This window comes from Cyrtonyx montezumae, unplaced genomic scaffold (genome assembly GCF_038088225.1).
Source record: "Cyrtonyx montezumae isolate F1298 unplaced genomic scaffold, pur_monq_1.0 scaffold_18, whole genome shotgun sequence".
Lineage (NCBI taxonomy): Eukaryota > Metazoa > Chordata > Aves > Galliformes > Odontophoridae > Cyrtonyx > Cyrtonyx montezumae.
Window position 1 is genome coordinate 9,959,411 of NW_027071914.1, and position 15,244 is coordinate 9,974,654.

Genomic DNA, 15,244 nt, shown 5'->3' on the forward strand with positions numbered 1-15,244 from the left:
GCGGACGACGGGGCTGCGGTTGCCACGATGCCCGCGGCGGGGCACACCCATTGCTCCTGTACCCCGGCTGGGGCTGCCCCACACCACACAGCCTCCAATGCGGGGTCACACTCAGCCTTCAGCCGCCTCCGTCCGCGGCTGCGCAGAGCCGAGGCCCCTGTTCCTCTCAGCCCCGCCCTCCCCTCTTCCCACGCCGCTCAGCCCGGACTACACCTCCCGGCATGCCCCGCGCGCATCGCCGAATCTCGCGAGACCGGTTGTCTATAAAAGCTCTCCCGCGGAGCTGGGGCAGCCCTACCGGTGCTTCTCTTCTGGTCGTGCTCTGTTCTTCGCGGGCCGTGTCATGGCGCCCCGCCCCGCGCCTCCCGCCCCGTCACGGAGCGCAGCGCCGCCATGAGCGGCCCCGGTAAGGCCCTCCCCGCACGGCGGCCAACCGGGTCGGGCCCGGGCGCCGCTCTGAGCTGAGCGCTGCCGGCCTCTCTGTTCGCAGCGCCGGAGCGGCGCGGCGGGGCCCTGCCCGGCAGGATGTCGCTGCCGCTGGGCGTGCCGCGCAGGGCCTTCAGCTACGACGACGCCCTGGAGGACACGGCGCCCATGACGCCGCCGCCCGCAGACTTGTGTGCCAACGTCCTGTGGAAGCAGCCCGTCATCCCCGAGCGCAAGTACCGGGAGCTCGCGGAGGTACGCGCTGCCGGGACCGCGGCTGCGGGAGTCGGGGTGCGCCGGGTGCCCTCAGTGCCGGCGGAAATGGCGACTGGAAAGCGCTTTAACCGGGTGTAATTAAACCGGAGCGAGTGACTTTGCGGATACTTGGAGTGTGGGTATAGCTCTTACGTTATAGGATCTTGAATGCTCTTGAACCGAAGCAGAGTAACGGGGTGTCTCTTTGAGCTTAACCTGTACTTCACGCTTCGTTTACAGTCTTTCTTGTGGAAGAAGCCCAGAAATTGTGGCTTGGCACGAAAAGCAAATGCTCTGCTCGGGGAACAGTAACCCCTGTGTTAGGAGGAGGCCGTCTGTGCCAGCAGGCTTCTCGTTTTCTGGCACTCAGTGCTTCTTCGTTGCTGGGATCTCAGCATCAGCAGTGCAGCAATGAGTGTTGGGTGTTTTCAGTATGAAACTGAAAACATAAGGAACGTGCAAGCTGAAGAAAATAAAAGCTGACCACCAGACCCCAGTGTTCATGACTCCTGAATATGTACAGGTGCTTCTGTTCGCTGTGCAGGAATGTTCTTGCAGCCCAATTTGAAGTTGTGTGGATGGGAATAGATATGTTTTGGTTTCTTTTTTGAACTTTAGTACTGAATGTAGTGAGTTGCTGACTCTGAGCTCAGTGTGTTCTTACATGTTGGATGTCAGTCACTTGCTTCTTGCTAAGAATAACATTCAGGCTTTAAGCATTCTGGGGCTATGGCAAGAACAGCATGAGGGCTTTTTCTATAGGACAAAGGCTAGCAGCTTGCCCTGGTGTTTCATGTAAGCACTTAGCACTGCATCATGGCAAAGAGCTATGGTAGTTTCTGATCTGAAATTATGCCCTGCTTCTTCCTGCACAGGTTGAGGAAGGGGATGCTAACATGAATGCACCTGCTGTAACTCCTTCATCTTCCACCGAAAGTGTGAATAAGGTACCTGTGGTGAAAGCTAAGGCCACTCATGTCATCATGAACTCTCTCATTACAAGTAAGAGCTCTCTGTTCTCTGGTGTGGTGACTAATGGGATGTGGGCATGTTGAGTGGTCTGTCGCTGCCTTGAGGTAGCTGCCAGACCTCCTGGGCAGTTTGTGGATTCATACTGCCTCTGATCTCAAAGTGTGCAAGGCTTGTAGAAGGAAGTGAGGAACTAAAGAGTAGGCTGTGTTTACAGCCTCTGTATTGCCAGGTGCTATGAGCTGGGTGATGAGTGGGGAGTGCAGGGAACACTCAGTGCTGATAGGGTGCTGCAGTCCACACCACCTTCTGCTGGAGCCTGGTGCTGCAGCTGCTGTGTTTGCTTATTAACTTGCAGTTTCTCTCTGATGGGTAGAGCTCTGCAGCTAGCTGAAGTGGTGTGGGCAGCTCACATACAGAGGCAGTGGAACACTTGCTGGTGTTTCTGGTAACGGCAGCAGGTGTCTTGCTAACAGTAATGCTTTAAAAAACAAACCTCATAAATCATGAAGGTTTGAAGTCCAGTTGGGTCAGTTGTGTTTACAGAGAGTACTTTCTCATTTGCAGCAAGGGAAATTAATCATGTATTACTCTGTGCCTGCTGTCTCTTTTAACATCTGGGATTATTTTTTTCTTATCTATGCTTTGAAGGACTCCTAGACACGTTAGCTCAGCATTTTGAAATACGTTTACACTTGTGCTTGTTTTTGCCTTGGCTAGAGATTAACCAGCATATTAGAAAATAACACCCAGGAACGGGGACTTTCTGCTGGAAAACAGCTTCTGTTCTAGTCCAATGGCACTGTGCTAATCTAGAGAAAAGGATTAGCCTAAAAATATTCCTGTGCAGTAGGAAGTCAGGAACTCCAAGCTGTTAACAAACTGTAAATAAATAGGCAAATACCCTCTAGGTTTCTGATATACAATGCATGACCCCTGAGAATAACTTGAACATGGAAGTCTTCTCTTTTAAAGATGACTTCAAGCTTTTTTTTTCAGTAACTTTGTTTTTAGATCTTGTAGTGAGTAAATTTCCAATGCTAGCAGAAAGGTGCTCATTTTTCATGAGCTGAAGCTATGTCAGCATGCTGGCTGCTGACTGTGCTTGGCTGAAGTAGCTTGTTTCACTTAACCCAGAATTGCTGTGGGAATCTTTACCACCTACTCTCCAAACCTGTGTCATATGAGTGTAGGCAGTATTTCAGAAGATGTGGCTTTTTTCTTAGTAAAAAAAAAAAAAAACTGAGAGCACTTAAAATACTCATTATATTGGGGTCTCCCAGATTTAGGAAGTTGTAATTAGCAGTGATGCAGCTTGTTGGACAAAGTGAGTTTAATTACTGATGACGCACTTTGTAATATATCCTCTGATTTGGGACAAATGACTGCTTATCTGAGTCACTTGGCCCTGTGACTCAGGATAGTTCTCCCACCAGAATGACTCTAGCTTCATCTTGCCTCTGTCAGCTTGCTCTGATAAACTGATATGAATGATGAAATGTCTGTCTCTTGGTCACTTCAGTTTCCTTTGTTACAACTGTCTGTGGTGGTTCTGCTGTGTGCATGTTTGCTCTTGTTGATTCCAGAGCAGACTCAGGAGAGCATCCAGCGCTTTGAGCAGCAGGCAGGCCTGAGAGATGCTGGCTACACTCCCCACAAAGGCCTCACCACAGAGGAGACCAAGTACCACCGGGTGGCTGAGGCAGTCCATGTAAGACTTCTTTAGCTTTGGCTTTTTCTGTAGGTTGTGTAGTAGCTCCACACCTGTCTGGTGGCATCACATTTGCTGCATGTTGCTAGAGCTCTGCTTAAATTGCTTACTCTGGAAATTTTTAGTTTATTGTATAGAGATAACCACTTAAAGTTGGCATTAGGCTTTATAGGTTTGAAACTTCTGGAAGCTGCAGTAACATCAGGTTGCCCCAGTTTTCAGTAGGTGACATTCCTATACAGGATGCACTTTCTTGCTGTGCCTTTTAATGGTGCCCTGCAGTAGTTCAGTGAACTGTTTTGTCTCAGCGTTGTCTCCCTAGGAATGGCTTACATAAATGCTGGCCTTCTGGACTTTGAGGGCAGATTTTGGCATCAACTGTCTCTGCAAGCATCTGTCTCTATTGTAATTTGGTTTAAGAACTTGAAGAGGTTTCCTTTTTAACAGAGAGTAACTTGTAAGTTATTCTATGTATTTTCTTCCATGAAAATGCAATTTAGGGTGTAGCTGCTTAAGTTTGAAGCAGTCACAGATCTTACTGTGCTGAGCACCACTAAATCTGAGGGTAGAGCAGAGAAGGCCTTTGACATAAAAAAATAAATGTGCTTGTTTTGAGAATTCTAACGGTCCTTTTCATAGCTTCCAGGTGGAAGCTTATTCTGATATTCTGATAGTCTAGGAACTACTTTCATCTTTTCCTCTGCTACTTTCCTTCATGGTTTAAGATGCAGAGTACAGAAGCACATCTGATGCTTGTAGTGGTGAAAGAATGAATAGTCCTGGACTTAAAAGTTCTGTTCCCTGTTGCTTGAATGATGCCAAGCCTCATTTGACTCCTGTAATGAATCCAGGAATTCCCAGTGTGCGTGGACAGTGGTGTTGCAGTTCTGGACTTCTATTTGACTTCAGTCTGAACTAATTTTGCAGTACAGACAGCTTTAAAATAAGTACTGTTCTACTGAGGTTCATTCCTTGAAACAAGCCAGAGCTGGAGTACTTGTAAACCATGCATTTCTAGTGTGGAAACTGGAAAACAAAACTGAACTTTCTTCTAACTGGAATTAAGATGAAGGTTTTTGAACACATTTCTGCTGAGCTCAGTCACCCTTAGTAATTGTGCAGTTGGAGTTCAGCAGTGAGCCAGCCAAGTGTATTCCTGCAAGGTCAAAGTTTCAATAACAGCCTTGGTGAATTGTGTTAGTGTGGCTTGGATGGCTGCAGGAAATGTTCAGAGAAGGTGCCTGTGTCGTCAGTGTTTGAAATGTAACTGCCCTTCAAGTGACTCCTCTGAAGTTCAGTTTGTACTGTGTGAATGAGTCGTAATAGCCTGGCTCACATGCACCCATTTCATGATGTTTTTTCACTGAATGTGCTCTTCAAACACAGTTCAACTTAATGTTCTGAGAGCAGTGCTTTCATCTCCTTTTGTGGGTCACTTCTCAAGGTCTAGTACTCCTAGACTTCTGTACCAGGCCTGGTCTCCATTACAGAGCTTCTGGGACTGACAACTCTTGCTCTAGACAAGTGGTTGCTGTGACACTGAGACTTGTCACCGTGCAATGTGCTGCTGTTGATGAGAGACTCTGAACTGCAGAGTGAGTTATGTTATCTTACTCTAGCTTGGAGTATGTCTTCAGCATAGTGGGCTTCTGAAATCCTTGTATGTGGCTTGGAAGGAAGCTTAATGCTATATGCAGGTACTGTAGTACTGTGTGTAGCTTGAGGTGAGATAACACTTAAATCTCACTTGTGGTATAAAAAGTTGCTCATTTTTGACAGTAAAACTACCTGTGTTCCTTATGCCTTGTTCTTAAGATCTGTTCCTTGTTTCTCTTGCCTCTCTTAATAGAAACTAAAAATGCAGAGCGGAGAAATGACAAAAGATGACAGACAGACATCTTCTGCTCAGTCCACTCCAAGCAGCACTCCCCACTCCTCTCCCAAGTATAAAAACAGGTACACTGTTCCTGGCAGACCACTTTCTCTGCTTTCCTACAGGCTGTTGAGGTGGGAGTGAGGGGCTGTCTAAGGGGTGAGGTTAATGGATTGCTGTGTATTGGTATTATCAGTGAATGTATTAAAAGCTCATGGAACTTAACATGCATGTCTTCATTCTGGTTGGTAGCAAATCTGTTTAACTTGATTCTGGTAACTACATCCAGACACACTGAAGCCAACTGAAGTATTTATCCCCTTTATACATTTCAGTGATTTTTTTTTCTCTAGGGGTTGGTTTAGTCAGGGATCCTCTGCTTCTATCACTGCCCCAGACTTTGCTGCCATAGAAGCTGGTGGGGACAGATTGCCACATGAAAGGTGGAGTTTTTTTGGACCCAAAGCCATCCAGAAATCTACCAATGATCCAGGTATGTCCTCTGAAGTCTGCCCTGCAAGAACTAGGGGAGAACTGCTCAAGAGCAAAACTGCTAGCTGTTTCTATTCATCTTGAGAATGTGTGGTGTTCATATCAGGACCTGTGCTAAGAGCAGAGTGTGGAGGTAACAGCTTTTTTGCTTGTCTGCTTTCTTGGCTGCCTGGTGGAACCAGAACTGGAAGTGTCACTCCTAGATGAGGAGTAGGTTTTAGATGACGTGAGGTTGTTTGGCACTTTGTAGACTTCCAGCAGATCTGGATGTCAGTGGTAAAGTGCTCTGTACTGATGGGAGTGGAAAAATGACTTGGCCAATTTTTCCTAGCACTTAACTGTGATTTTTTTTTTCATCAGGAGGATTTACCATCCAATCTTACAAGGGTGCTCAGAAGCCATCCCCAATGGAGCTGATGCGTGCTCAGGCTACTCGAATGCCAGAGGATCCAGTCACCTTCAAGCCACCCAAAATGGACATTCCAGTCACAGAAGGGAGGAAACAATCTTCACATTCCCATAATATCAAACCTCGGGATCTGAACGTGCTCACTCCAACTGGGTTCTAGAAAGAGTGGCTCTGGTATCTTTAGTGGGCTACAGGATATCTTAGGCTCTGCTTTCCTGACCCATTGTGCTGCAGTAAAATAGGAGTATCTCCCTTCTAGCTCTTCATCTCAGAAAAGGAAACTGTGACTGTCCTAAAGTCACACCTGAATCTTGGAATAACTCTTGCATTCGTACTAAACCAATCTAAACCATCTGCTCTGCTGTATTGCACCAGTCCAGTGTGCTAGATGGCACAAGGAGACGTGCTTCCCACTACTCTGTGCTGCAGAAAAACCTTGAACTGTGTTTTGTGGTAGAGGAATGCATGTAGGCTTGTCTACCTGTAGTCTGTCTTGTCATCTCAGTGCTGAAGTACCCTCAGGAGGACCATGGTTCCTTCTGACATTTACAGAACACCAACAGAAAATGGTGAAAACGAGCAAGGACAGAAAACTGAACCATTAAATGCCAGGAGGAAGGCTACTCTGCTGACATGATAGATCTGGTTTAAATGTGCAGCTCACCTCTGTTGTCACTGTGTAGTTCATCTAGTACTTGTTCCTGGTTTAATTTCAGAAGAGTGGAGCACTGTCCTAAGATGCTCCCTGCCTTTCTAATGAGCAGAATTTAATGGGACTTTACAGTATTGTTTCTCTTACAAGTCTTCAGGTTCCTCCAAAAATGAAATGACCAGAGTTGGTGTGGCTTGAATCATGCAGTCTTTACGTGCAAAGTGACTGTCCTGACTTGTCCTAGGCAACAGGCATACAGCAGTTTTGGCACTCTGGCTTGTTTTTTTTTCTAGCATCTTGTGTGAACCACTTGTAGAAGTATTGGACATCAGTGACACTTCTCAATACAGCTTTTTGTTCTGTTTCATCAACATTAAGTAGATTTTGCAGGGCTGGGGGAAGGCAGAGTGGAAGATCAAGACTAACCATTCCTTCATGCTGTAGTACAGTGATGTGTTTTTCTGGCCTAGTCAAAACCAGATACTGCAGTTTAACACTTCATGAATAATGGAAGGACCTCTTAGCTGCCATCCAGTCCCCTGTGCACTGTAGGCAGTGTTGCTGTGTGATAGTTACCTGTCCTGTGGCAATCGGACATCCTCTTCCTTGTCATCATGATTGTGTTGCAGGGTGCCCTCACCAGAAGCAGGCTTTCTCTAGTGGTGAGGGTGGCACCCTCCTTAGAAGCTTTTCTGTTACAAGGACTTCTCACAGAGTTGGCTCCAGGTAACAGTTATGCCCTGGAGTTTCTGCCTGCTCCAGCCATCCATCCACAAGGGTGAGGGAGGATTGGCTCACTTGGATAACTGCTGTACCCTCTGAAGGAGCCTGTTTCATGGCTCTGCTTCATCATAAGCTTCAACAGCACTGCTGGGTACTGCAGATCTCCCACCCAGCTGTGCAATTATTATCACCAGTCATTTGCACCTTGGGAATCAATCTCTTATTTGACATTAATTTATTGCCTGTGTCATGTCTTTAATGTGTATGGGTTTTTTTTGTTTCTTACAAGAAAATAAAATCCTTGTGAATTGAGATCTTTTGTTTATTAGTTTTGGTAATGTGTGGAAGAAATCTGAGCATCTGTACAGTATCTACCAGGCTGATGGCTACTGGCCTTCAGATGTGGGGTCAGACATTCAGTCCTGTTTTTGGCCTTTTTTACTGATGAAACAGCATGGAACCTTAGTATTCTCCTGAGCTATTCAGACGGTGGTGTGTGCAGAGGTGTGGGAACCAGGCTGGTATTTGCCTGGAGTTACCCAGCTCTTGGTTGTCTGTTGTTCGGGTGCTACTGTGGCACTTAGAGCATACATCCCTTCGGGGCTGGATATCAATGTAATGTTTTTCTGTGAGTGTTTGCGGTGCTGAAAGTAGTAGAATACTTCTTTGAACACCGAGACACTCCTGTATTGAATGTTGCTGTAGGTCTTAGTTATGCAGATTGACCTCATTGTTAAGTTGCAAGGGCTGTGGTTAAAAGGTGGTCTCTGTGTGATGTTCTTTATCTTGCTTGGATTTTTGTTCTGGAATCTCACAACTGGTCTTTCTAGGAAGCAGTTTCTGTTCTAGCCTAAAGGCAGGAATCTTCTAGTGGAAGGTAAGTGGAAGATAAAAACTGGAAGATGCATCAAAATGAGTACATCAAGCAGGAAAAACAGCTTTCTAAAGCACCTCTTCCAGGATAAGACAGAGCAGATCACCCATTTGCACATCTGGTGTTCTGAGAGGCTTCCTAAGGAGCAAGGAGTGAACTTGTGCCCAAGGTCATGGCTGGCTTTAACTTTCGAAGTTTTGGGCTGAGGCTGGGCTGCAAAGCCAGCACTATGTCTATGGTGTATTCACTTCTCCTGTCAGGACTACTGTATTCCTGGCTGTTCCTGCGGCTCCATGCTCCTGGACTGTGGTCTTTTAGGGCTCTTAATCCTGCCCTCTGGAGTATGCACTGCAAAATGGCTGAGCTGCCACGGGTTGCCAAGCACAGGGGCAGATCAAAGGGTGGTGGGCAGGTACAGAAGTCTTTCTCCCTTCTGCAGGGCAATATATGTTACTGATGAACTCAGGACCTTCTGTGAAAGTACACAGCTGCTCTCCGACCTCAGCTGTGACTCATACTTGAGTTGGTGTCTTTGGATTTACATTTGGTACTACTTGACTGCACTGCAGGCACTACAGTGTGTTCTGGAAGGAGCGCAGCCCTTCCAAAGGGTGCTGCTCGCCTGGTCTCCTCTCTCTTAACATGGCTGAGGCACCTTGCTGAAGTCACATAGGTGCATTTGATTTGGAACAGAAAGGCTCATCCTTGAGGACCAACCACTATGTCACAGAGATCTTGGCACTTTGTAAAATGGTAGGATAAGCCAAGTTTGAATACAAATTCTGAGACTACAAAACAGATCTTTTTTCCTAACTTATGACAGATGACACCTGAACCAGCAGCATGAGACAAGTTTTTAAATTCATAGCTTTGTGCTTTCTGCCACAGCAGCTGGCTCCATCAGGTAGCTGTGACAACCAGAAACAACTGTTTCAGCATGTGCACTTTCTCCTTGATCTGCACAGGGAAGGGCTGCTCCAGGACCTGCTGCATTCGGCCAAGGAAGTCCTTTATCTTCAGGTGAATGTCCAGCTGGCTGATGTCATCATCATCTTGGAGTTTGGGCTTGGCTTTCTGAATGATTAAGTCCATTCGGTCACTGAGTGAGCTCCGTAAGTGCTCTGCAAGAGGAAATGCTGCTGGGGGGAGGTAACACAATGGGCTCACCTGTTAAGGGTCAGACTGCAGAATCCCTTAGGCAGCACTGTGCTATGGTGAAGAGCAGCTGGGAACTGCAAATTCTTTTATGGCTATCCTTGATATTTCTGCCTGGCACTGAGTCCTCGTGGAGCTCAGTCTGCGCACAGTGCCTGAGAAACCTCGAGGGTGCAGGGCTATATAGATCCTATTCTAAACCAGTGTGTGTGCAACTTAGTTTGCGCTCTGCTGTGACTGCAGTGCTGGGGTTGATGCTGCAGGATGCAGCTAAATGTGGCAAAGCAGGCTGTGCACTCTGCGTGATGCATTATCATTTCCTTGCTCTGGCTGCAGAGAGTAGTTATGAGGAAGAATGGAAATGCACTGTTTGTGGCTGTGAGATCAAGAGTGATGAGATGAGGAAGTATTCCCTGGGCTGTTCCATTGCAGCCACGTCGTGAGATCATGTTTGTTAAGGCCAGAACAGGCTACTTACCTGCTACTACACTGTGGTAACTCAGCAGCAGCAAACTCAAGTACTGCAGCAGCTCATCCCATTTTTGCCATGTAGCTACTTCATCCTATGACAACAGATTGTATTTGGTTATTAGGAGAGGTTTCCTCAAGAGAATACCACTCAAGGGAGGAGGATAGATGGATACCTGGTATTTCAGCAGCACAGAGGAGTGGCCTAGAAAATAGAGGATCTTGGACAGAGACAAGGGTAAGTTTGTGGGCACGTCACAACTGTGCTGGAACATCATCTCTAGTAGTTTGCAACGCAGCAGGTTGCTCTCCATGGTGTTTAAGAGGGCTTCCCTGCAAGACAAAAATGTTAATCCAGTGGAGATGGCTTAGCCTGACAAGGAACAACTGCTTCAGTGTGTTCTTGGTGTCCTGCTGATGCTGATCTGGTGCAAGGGTGGGGTGACAGCAGTGTATGACCTGCAGTACAGTGAAAGCAAACCCACCAGATGTGATAGAAACCTCTGTTATGCAGCTCAGCTATGAGCATGTTTACAGTCTCTAGATCTGGCCTGTTGCAAATTGAGGTTGGTGCAGTCTGTGAAACAGCCTTAGCTGCTTTGCTTGACCCTGCCCAGCATCCTGTGCAGAAATCATCCACTCCTGCTGACTCAGGGAGCATAGCCAAGCAAGTGTGAAGTGGCATCAGCTACCAAAGATCTAGGAGAACTGTTCTGGAATGAGCAATAGCTTGGGTTAGGGTTAGTTGGGTTTGATTAGGTCGGTTTGTGCTCAGAGAAATTTTTGCTAAAAATATCTGAAAAAGTTTATTGCTGGGATTGGCAAACATGAGCTTGGAACACCTGGGGGTCTGGTGGTCTCATGTCTCAGATCCAGTCAGGCTCTGTGTGTTGTCTTTAGATACTATGCTTCTTACCAATGCAAACAAAAGCACATCCAAGTACTGCTGTAGGAAGTGGTTTGTGAGTATTTCTGTATTTCTTGTTGGGAATTAGTGATGTGTGTGCTCGTACTTGACTGTGCTGACATAGATTACTGCTTTTTAGCCCCTCTTTGCAGTTCTGAGGTGAGAGAACCGGTTGCCCTCAGCATTTCACTGGCTGGATAAAGTGCCTAGGAATCAGCTGGTAGTACTGATGGGATCTCTCAGTCCTATAGCTGTTTTCATGCTGGCTGGGTCAAAAGCAAGTCTGTCTTTCTATGCTCTATACTTCCTCATGAACGCAGAAATAGGGAGTAGGACTATTGCTCAGAAAGGAGGAATTGCTTTACACATTGCTTACCTTTGGCTCCTCACAGGAATATTCAGTATAAATGGGAATATTACGTCTGCGATCTTACAGGAGCTGCAGTTGGGAGATCTGTCCACTTCCACTGCAAATGACAGCATCCGCTGGAGGAGGAGCACTGCCCTAGGTTAGAAAAAGTCAGTGTGTGAAAGAATACCCACTGGTTCACAGAGTTAAACGCTGGAGGTGGCATCCAGTTCAGCCTTGTGCCTTACAGTGAGGGACATCAAGGAAGGTAGCAGGTTACATCTGGTTTGCTTCCTACAAAGCCCTCTGGTGTTGTGGAAGCAGGGCCAATTTCCACGTGGACATTAGGGAGGTCTCAGTAGTTGTACTGGATGTTGGTGGGGCAGCCTGGGCTGTGTGCTCTGGCCTCATTTAAGAGGAAGGCACTCACTGAACCAGCTTCCTGCCAGACAAGGAAGTCTCTTGCTCCCCAAGACTTTACCTGCCCTAGAGGAAAATGTCAGGAAAGCTGACCACAGGTACAACCTGGCTTCCTTGATAAGGTAGAGACAGAGGATGGACTTGCTTCTCTTTGACCTGGACCCCATGTTATCTCAGCAGGGAGCTAGGACTTGTGGGACTTACTTCTGGGTGAAGTATGTTGGTGGAGTCAGCTCTGCTTGGTCAGCGCCGGCTGGCTGTGCTGCAGATGAGCTATGTTCAGCTTCTGCAGACAAGCATATAATTTCTTGTGTGGGCTCCTGCAGCTGGAAGAATCTGGTTCCTGTCACTACTGCAACCAACCATTCAACCACCTCCCTGGGACAGAAACAGGAATATTAGATGGGCCTGGCTTTGCTGTGTTTTGATCTCAGCTCCACTTGGAGCTTGAAGAAGGACCCTGAAGATGAATGATATATCCTGACTGGACAGCCTTTTCCTTAAAAAAAAACAACAACAACAACAAAAAATCAACAAGAAAAGTCTGCTTGTGGATTGCCCTTGCATAATTTCTGGCTGTTTATGGTCATAAACCTGTTCCTTTTCTTTGCCCCCTACACTTTGTTTCCAAGCTTGTTTCTTGAAAAGTCTGAACAGGAGTCTCAGCAAACATTTCACAAGCTTCTGCCTCTCTGCAGCTGATTAGAGTACAGGAGGGGAGGATGCATCCCTTACCTGACATTGCTGAAGCATGTGTCACAGGAAAGCACTTTCTTGGTTATTGATTTCTGCAGCAGGCGCAGCCTCAGGTTTTGCTGGAAGTCATCCTCCAGGGTCTGCACCACGTACTGCAGGAAGAGGAGTCGTCCAGGGAGCTTTTCCTGAGGGCAGACAGAGATGGTGTGAGTCTGATGGAGCTGCAAGGTTGAAGAGCGTGGCTTTTTGGGAATGGAGTGATTGATGTATGTGACTGAGGAATAGAGCATCTGTTCAGTAGGAGGGCTGCATGGCACCAGGAATGCCCCAGGGACATGGCTGGGGCTGTTTTACTTGGGCTCCTCGCATATTGCTCCAGTTCAAAATGCTTTCGTCTGCTGCTGTGTTTTCCTCAGATGTGTGATCCTGCCTGTGGCTGCACAGCATGTTAAGGAGCACTATGGATAAAAACACTTGCTGCCTTCAGCTGCAACAGAACTACACACTGGACTAAGCTTCTGTGCAGCAGACCAAGGCCAGGTGATGCTATGGGGCAAGGCTTAGTCTCTAGCACCAGGTACTGGGTGATCCCTGCCTGCAGTGACAATGTGCAGTGCTGAGTACCTGGTTCTCCATGGTGTATTTCAGCAGCGTCCAGTCCCATCCTACTGTGGTGGTGGTGGCTGGATGGAGCCTGCAAGGACAGCACCATCTATTTGTACTGAACTGCCCTAGTGTCTGCCTTGAGGACATGCAGCCCCCACCCCAAGCCCTCCCACCTCTGCTTGCTGCCTTCCCCTTTTCAGCTCTGCCCTCTCCCTTTCTCCTCTCCTGACCACGTCAGATTTTTGGAAGCACCTGATGGGCTGTACTCTACAAAGAGCACTTGCACACCTGTGGCCTCATGAAACATTCTGATTGTCTGCAGCACAGCAAAGGCACCGGAGAGCTGCTCTAGCCCCTACTGCAGCCCAGAGGAGACCAGAGGATCATCATGCATTACAGGGACACTTACTCTCTGTTCTCTGGTGAGGACTACACAGGGTAACCTTTATGCTGGGCACCTAGCCAGCCCCAGGGCATGGTGGCAAAGGGGACACATACATTTGGATCTTCATCAGCAGTGTGTAGGTGTTCTGAAGGATCTCCTCCTGGTGGGAGCTCAACAGGATGCGTCTGATCAGATAGGAGATGACTTCATTGGGGGGGCGGTGCTGGCAGGAGGTGAAATCACTCAGGAAATGCAGGGCTCCCTCTGGGAAGTTCTCCTCCATGGTGGTGCGTACCAAGCTCATCTTACTGCTGGGGATGAGCTTGGTTTTCTGCTGTGTGCAAGGCAAGGCAATGGGTGAAAGCCAGCTCCCCATGGTACAGAGGAAGCTAGCTGTGATTTGAGGCCCGCTATTAAGAGAATTGCAATAACCAGAATTCCCAATGGCCTGGCAAAGCTTCCCCCAAAAAGGGGAAGTGGAGCCAGAGGCAGCCCCTGCTCAATTGTTCTGAATGGACCTGGCTGGGCAGTAGCTGCTCTGAACCCATTTACCTGTGGTGGCTCCCTGTCAGATGCTGCACTGAGAAGGAAGAGGTGCTGGACTCCGCTCCTCCTGAAATAGCGCAGTTTGTTTAGCCAGACCAAGCTGTCGGTCTTAGTCCTGGCTGAGGTCACCTGTTGGATTGCTTCTTGTGAGCCACTTGCTTCCAGAAAAATCCCTTTGTCCTTCCCTGGGCTCTCAGGGATGCTGGCTGGGGCAGGGCTCAGCCTTGGGGGTAGCTCCCTTAGCTGGAAAGTAGAGGGAGCCTTCTCTGTGCCATGTGTGCTGCCACTGCTGCTCAGGATGGAGGGGGAGAACAGCACTTGGTCCAGCTGTGTGCTGCCTGGGGAGCTTGAGTCACTATTATTTGTGGAGGTGCTGTGGCTTGGCTCTGGGCTGCGGGAGGAACTGCAGTCGCTGGAGGCAGAAGAGAGGCTGCTCTTGTTCTCCACTTTTCCTATTGTGTCTGTGGCAGCACTGGGCTGTGTGGGAAAGCCAGGCAAGGGTGCTGCAGGGCTCAGCCCTGCGCTCGTGTCCACTTCTTGCTTTGTGCTGAAGCAAAGCTGGGGAGAGAATGCATGTACGGTGGGGGAAGCAGACACCTGGTCCTGGATGGTACAGTCTGCAGCTGGGGTAGGACTGCAGCTGTCCTCCTCCGTCAGGTCAATGATGGGGATGTAGCTCTGTGGCAGTGACTCTGAGTTTGTGTCCTCCTGGGTGAGATCGATGACGTCCTGTGGGGACAAAAGCATTAGTGTTATCAGCAACGATGGCACCCGTGTGCCTCAGTCCTCTCCTGCCAGGCACCTCTGCTATACAGAGGCACTGTCCTGCTCTGCTCACCAGGAGAGCCCCAGGGACCAGGGGACGTGAAGAGAAACCAGGAGCCCAGCCACGGAGCTGGGGCAGTCCCCTCAGCACAGCCCGGCCCTCGCTCCTCTCCTCAGCCTCCGCGGGACACACGCGCAGAACCCAGCACTACCTTCACGACCATGGTTACGGCAGAGCTAGGGCGCCAAGGCAGCTTTTGTAAAGATCCGCAAGAAAATCACCTCCCATCCGTTTATGCTGCCCGAGGCTTTCCGCCTTCCCGCGGGGCCGCGTCCCCTCGGTACCGGGCACCAACCTCCGCGGAACACCTACGTCGGGGCGGGAGGGACCGGGCTCCGCAGCTCCCGAGGGACGGGGCGGGCGGACGGGACCGCGGCACAAAGCCGAGAAGCGGGGGCAGACTCACCGCGAGGGGCGGCGGGGGGGAGCGGCTGCTCTCCGAGCCCGAATCGCTGATGAGGACGACGCCGTCCGACATGGCCGTGCCGCGCCGCGGCGGCGG

General features: G+C 48.7%; 2 protein-coding genes across 3 annotated transcripts; one reads left to right on the forward strand and one right to left on the reverse strand.

Moving 5' to 3' along the window:
• Nucleotides 1-404: 404 nt before the first annotated feature.
• On the forward strand, nucleotides 405-6,600 carry KIAA1191 (KIAA1191 ortholog). Its single transcript, XM_065734651.1, has 6 exons — nucleotides 405-681; nucleotides 1,557-1,683; nucleotides 3,237-3,361; nucleotides 5,211-5,317; nucleotides 5,588-5,727; nucleotides 6,087-6,600. The coding sequence occupies exons 1-6, from the start codon at nucleotides 526-528 to the stop codon at nucleotides 6,293-6,295; spliced, it is 864 nt and encodes a 287-aa protein (XP_065590723.1). The 5' UTR covers nucleotides 405-525; the 3' UTR covers nucleotides 6,296-6,600.
• Nucleotides 6,601-9,245: 2,645 nt separating this feature from the next.
• SIMC1 (SUMO interacting motifs containing 1) lies at nucleotides 9,246-15,225 on the reverse strand. 2 transcript variants are annotated; one of them, XM_065734680.1, is made up of 10 exons: nucleotides 15,149-15,225; nucleotides 13,923-14,645; nucleotides 13,484-13,701; nucleotides 13,004-13,073; nucleotides 12,419-12,564; nucleotides 11,888-12,061; nucleotides 11,291-11,419; nucleotides 10,184-10,340; nucleotides 10,018-10,102; nucleotides 9,246-9,505 (listed from the first exon to the last, which is right to left on the reverse strand). In XM_065734680.1, the coding sequence occupies exons 1-10, from the start codon at nucleotides 15,218-15,220 to the stop codon at nucleotides 9,285-9,287; spliced, it is 1,995 nt and encodes a 664-aa protein (XP_065590752.1). In that variant the 5' UTR covers nucleotides 15,221-15,225; the 3' UTR covers nucleotides 9,246-9,284. The 2 variants fall into 2 exon arrangements, with proteins under 2 accessions (XP_065590752.1, XP_065590751.1); XM_065734679.1 differs by having other exon boundaries at nucleotides 13,484-13,704.
• Nucleotides 15,226-15,244: the final 19 nt, after the last annotated feature.

Excerpts from the sequence above, each read along its gene's own strand:
- KIAA1191 (XM_065734651.1), top strand. The coding sequence starts at position 526 with ATGTCGCTGCCGCTGGGCGTGCCGCGCAGGGCCTTCAGCTACGACGAC. Across the intron at positions 1,684-3,236 it reads CATGAACTCTCTCATTACAA|AGCAGACTCAGGAGAGCATC; the intron begins GTAAGAGCTCTC and ends TGTTGATTCCAG. Across the intron at positions 5,318-5,587 it reads TCTCCCAAGTATAAAAACAG|GGGTTGGTTTAGTCAGGGAT; the intron begins GTACACTGTTCC and ends TTTTTTCTCTAG.
- SIMC1 (XM_065734679.1), bottom strand. The coding sequence starts at position 15,220 with ATGTCGGACGGCGTCGTCCTCATCAGCGATTCGGGCTCGGAGAGCAGC. Across the intron at positions 12,062-12,418 it reads ACATGCTTCAGCAATGTCAG|GGAGGTGGTTGAATGGTTGG; the intron begins GTAAGGGATGCA and ends TTTCTGTCCCAG. Across the intron at positions 9,506-10,017 it reads TTACCACAGTGTAGTAGCAG|AGCACTTACGGAGCTCACTC; the intron begins GTAAGTAGCCTG and ends TTCCTCTTGCAG.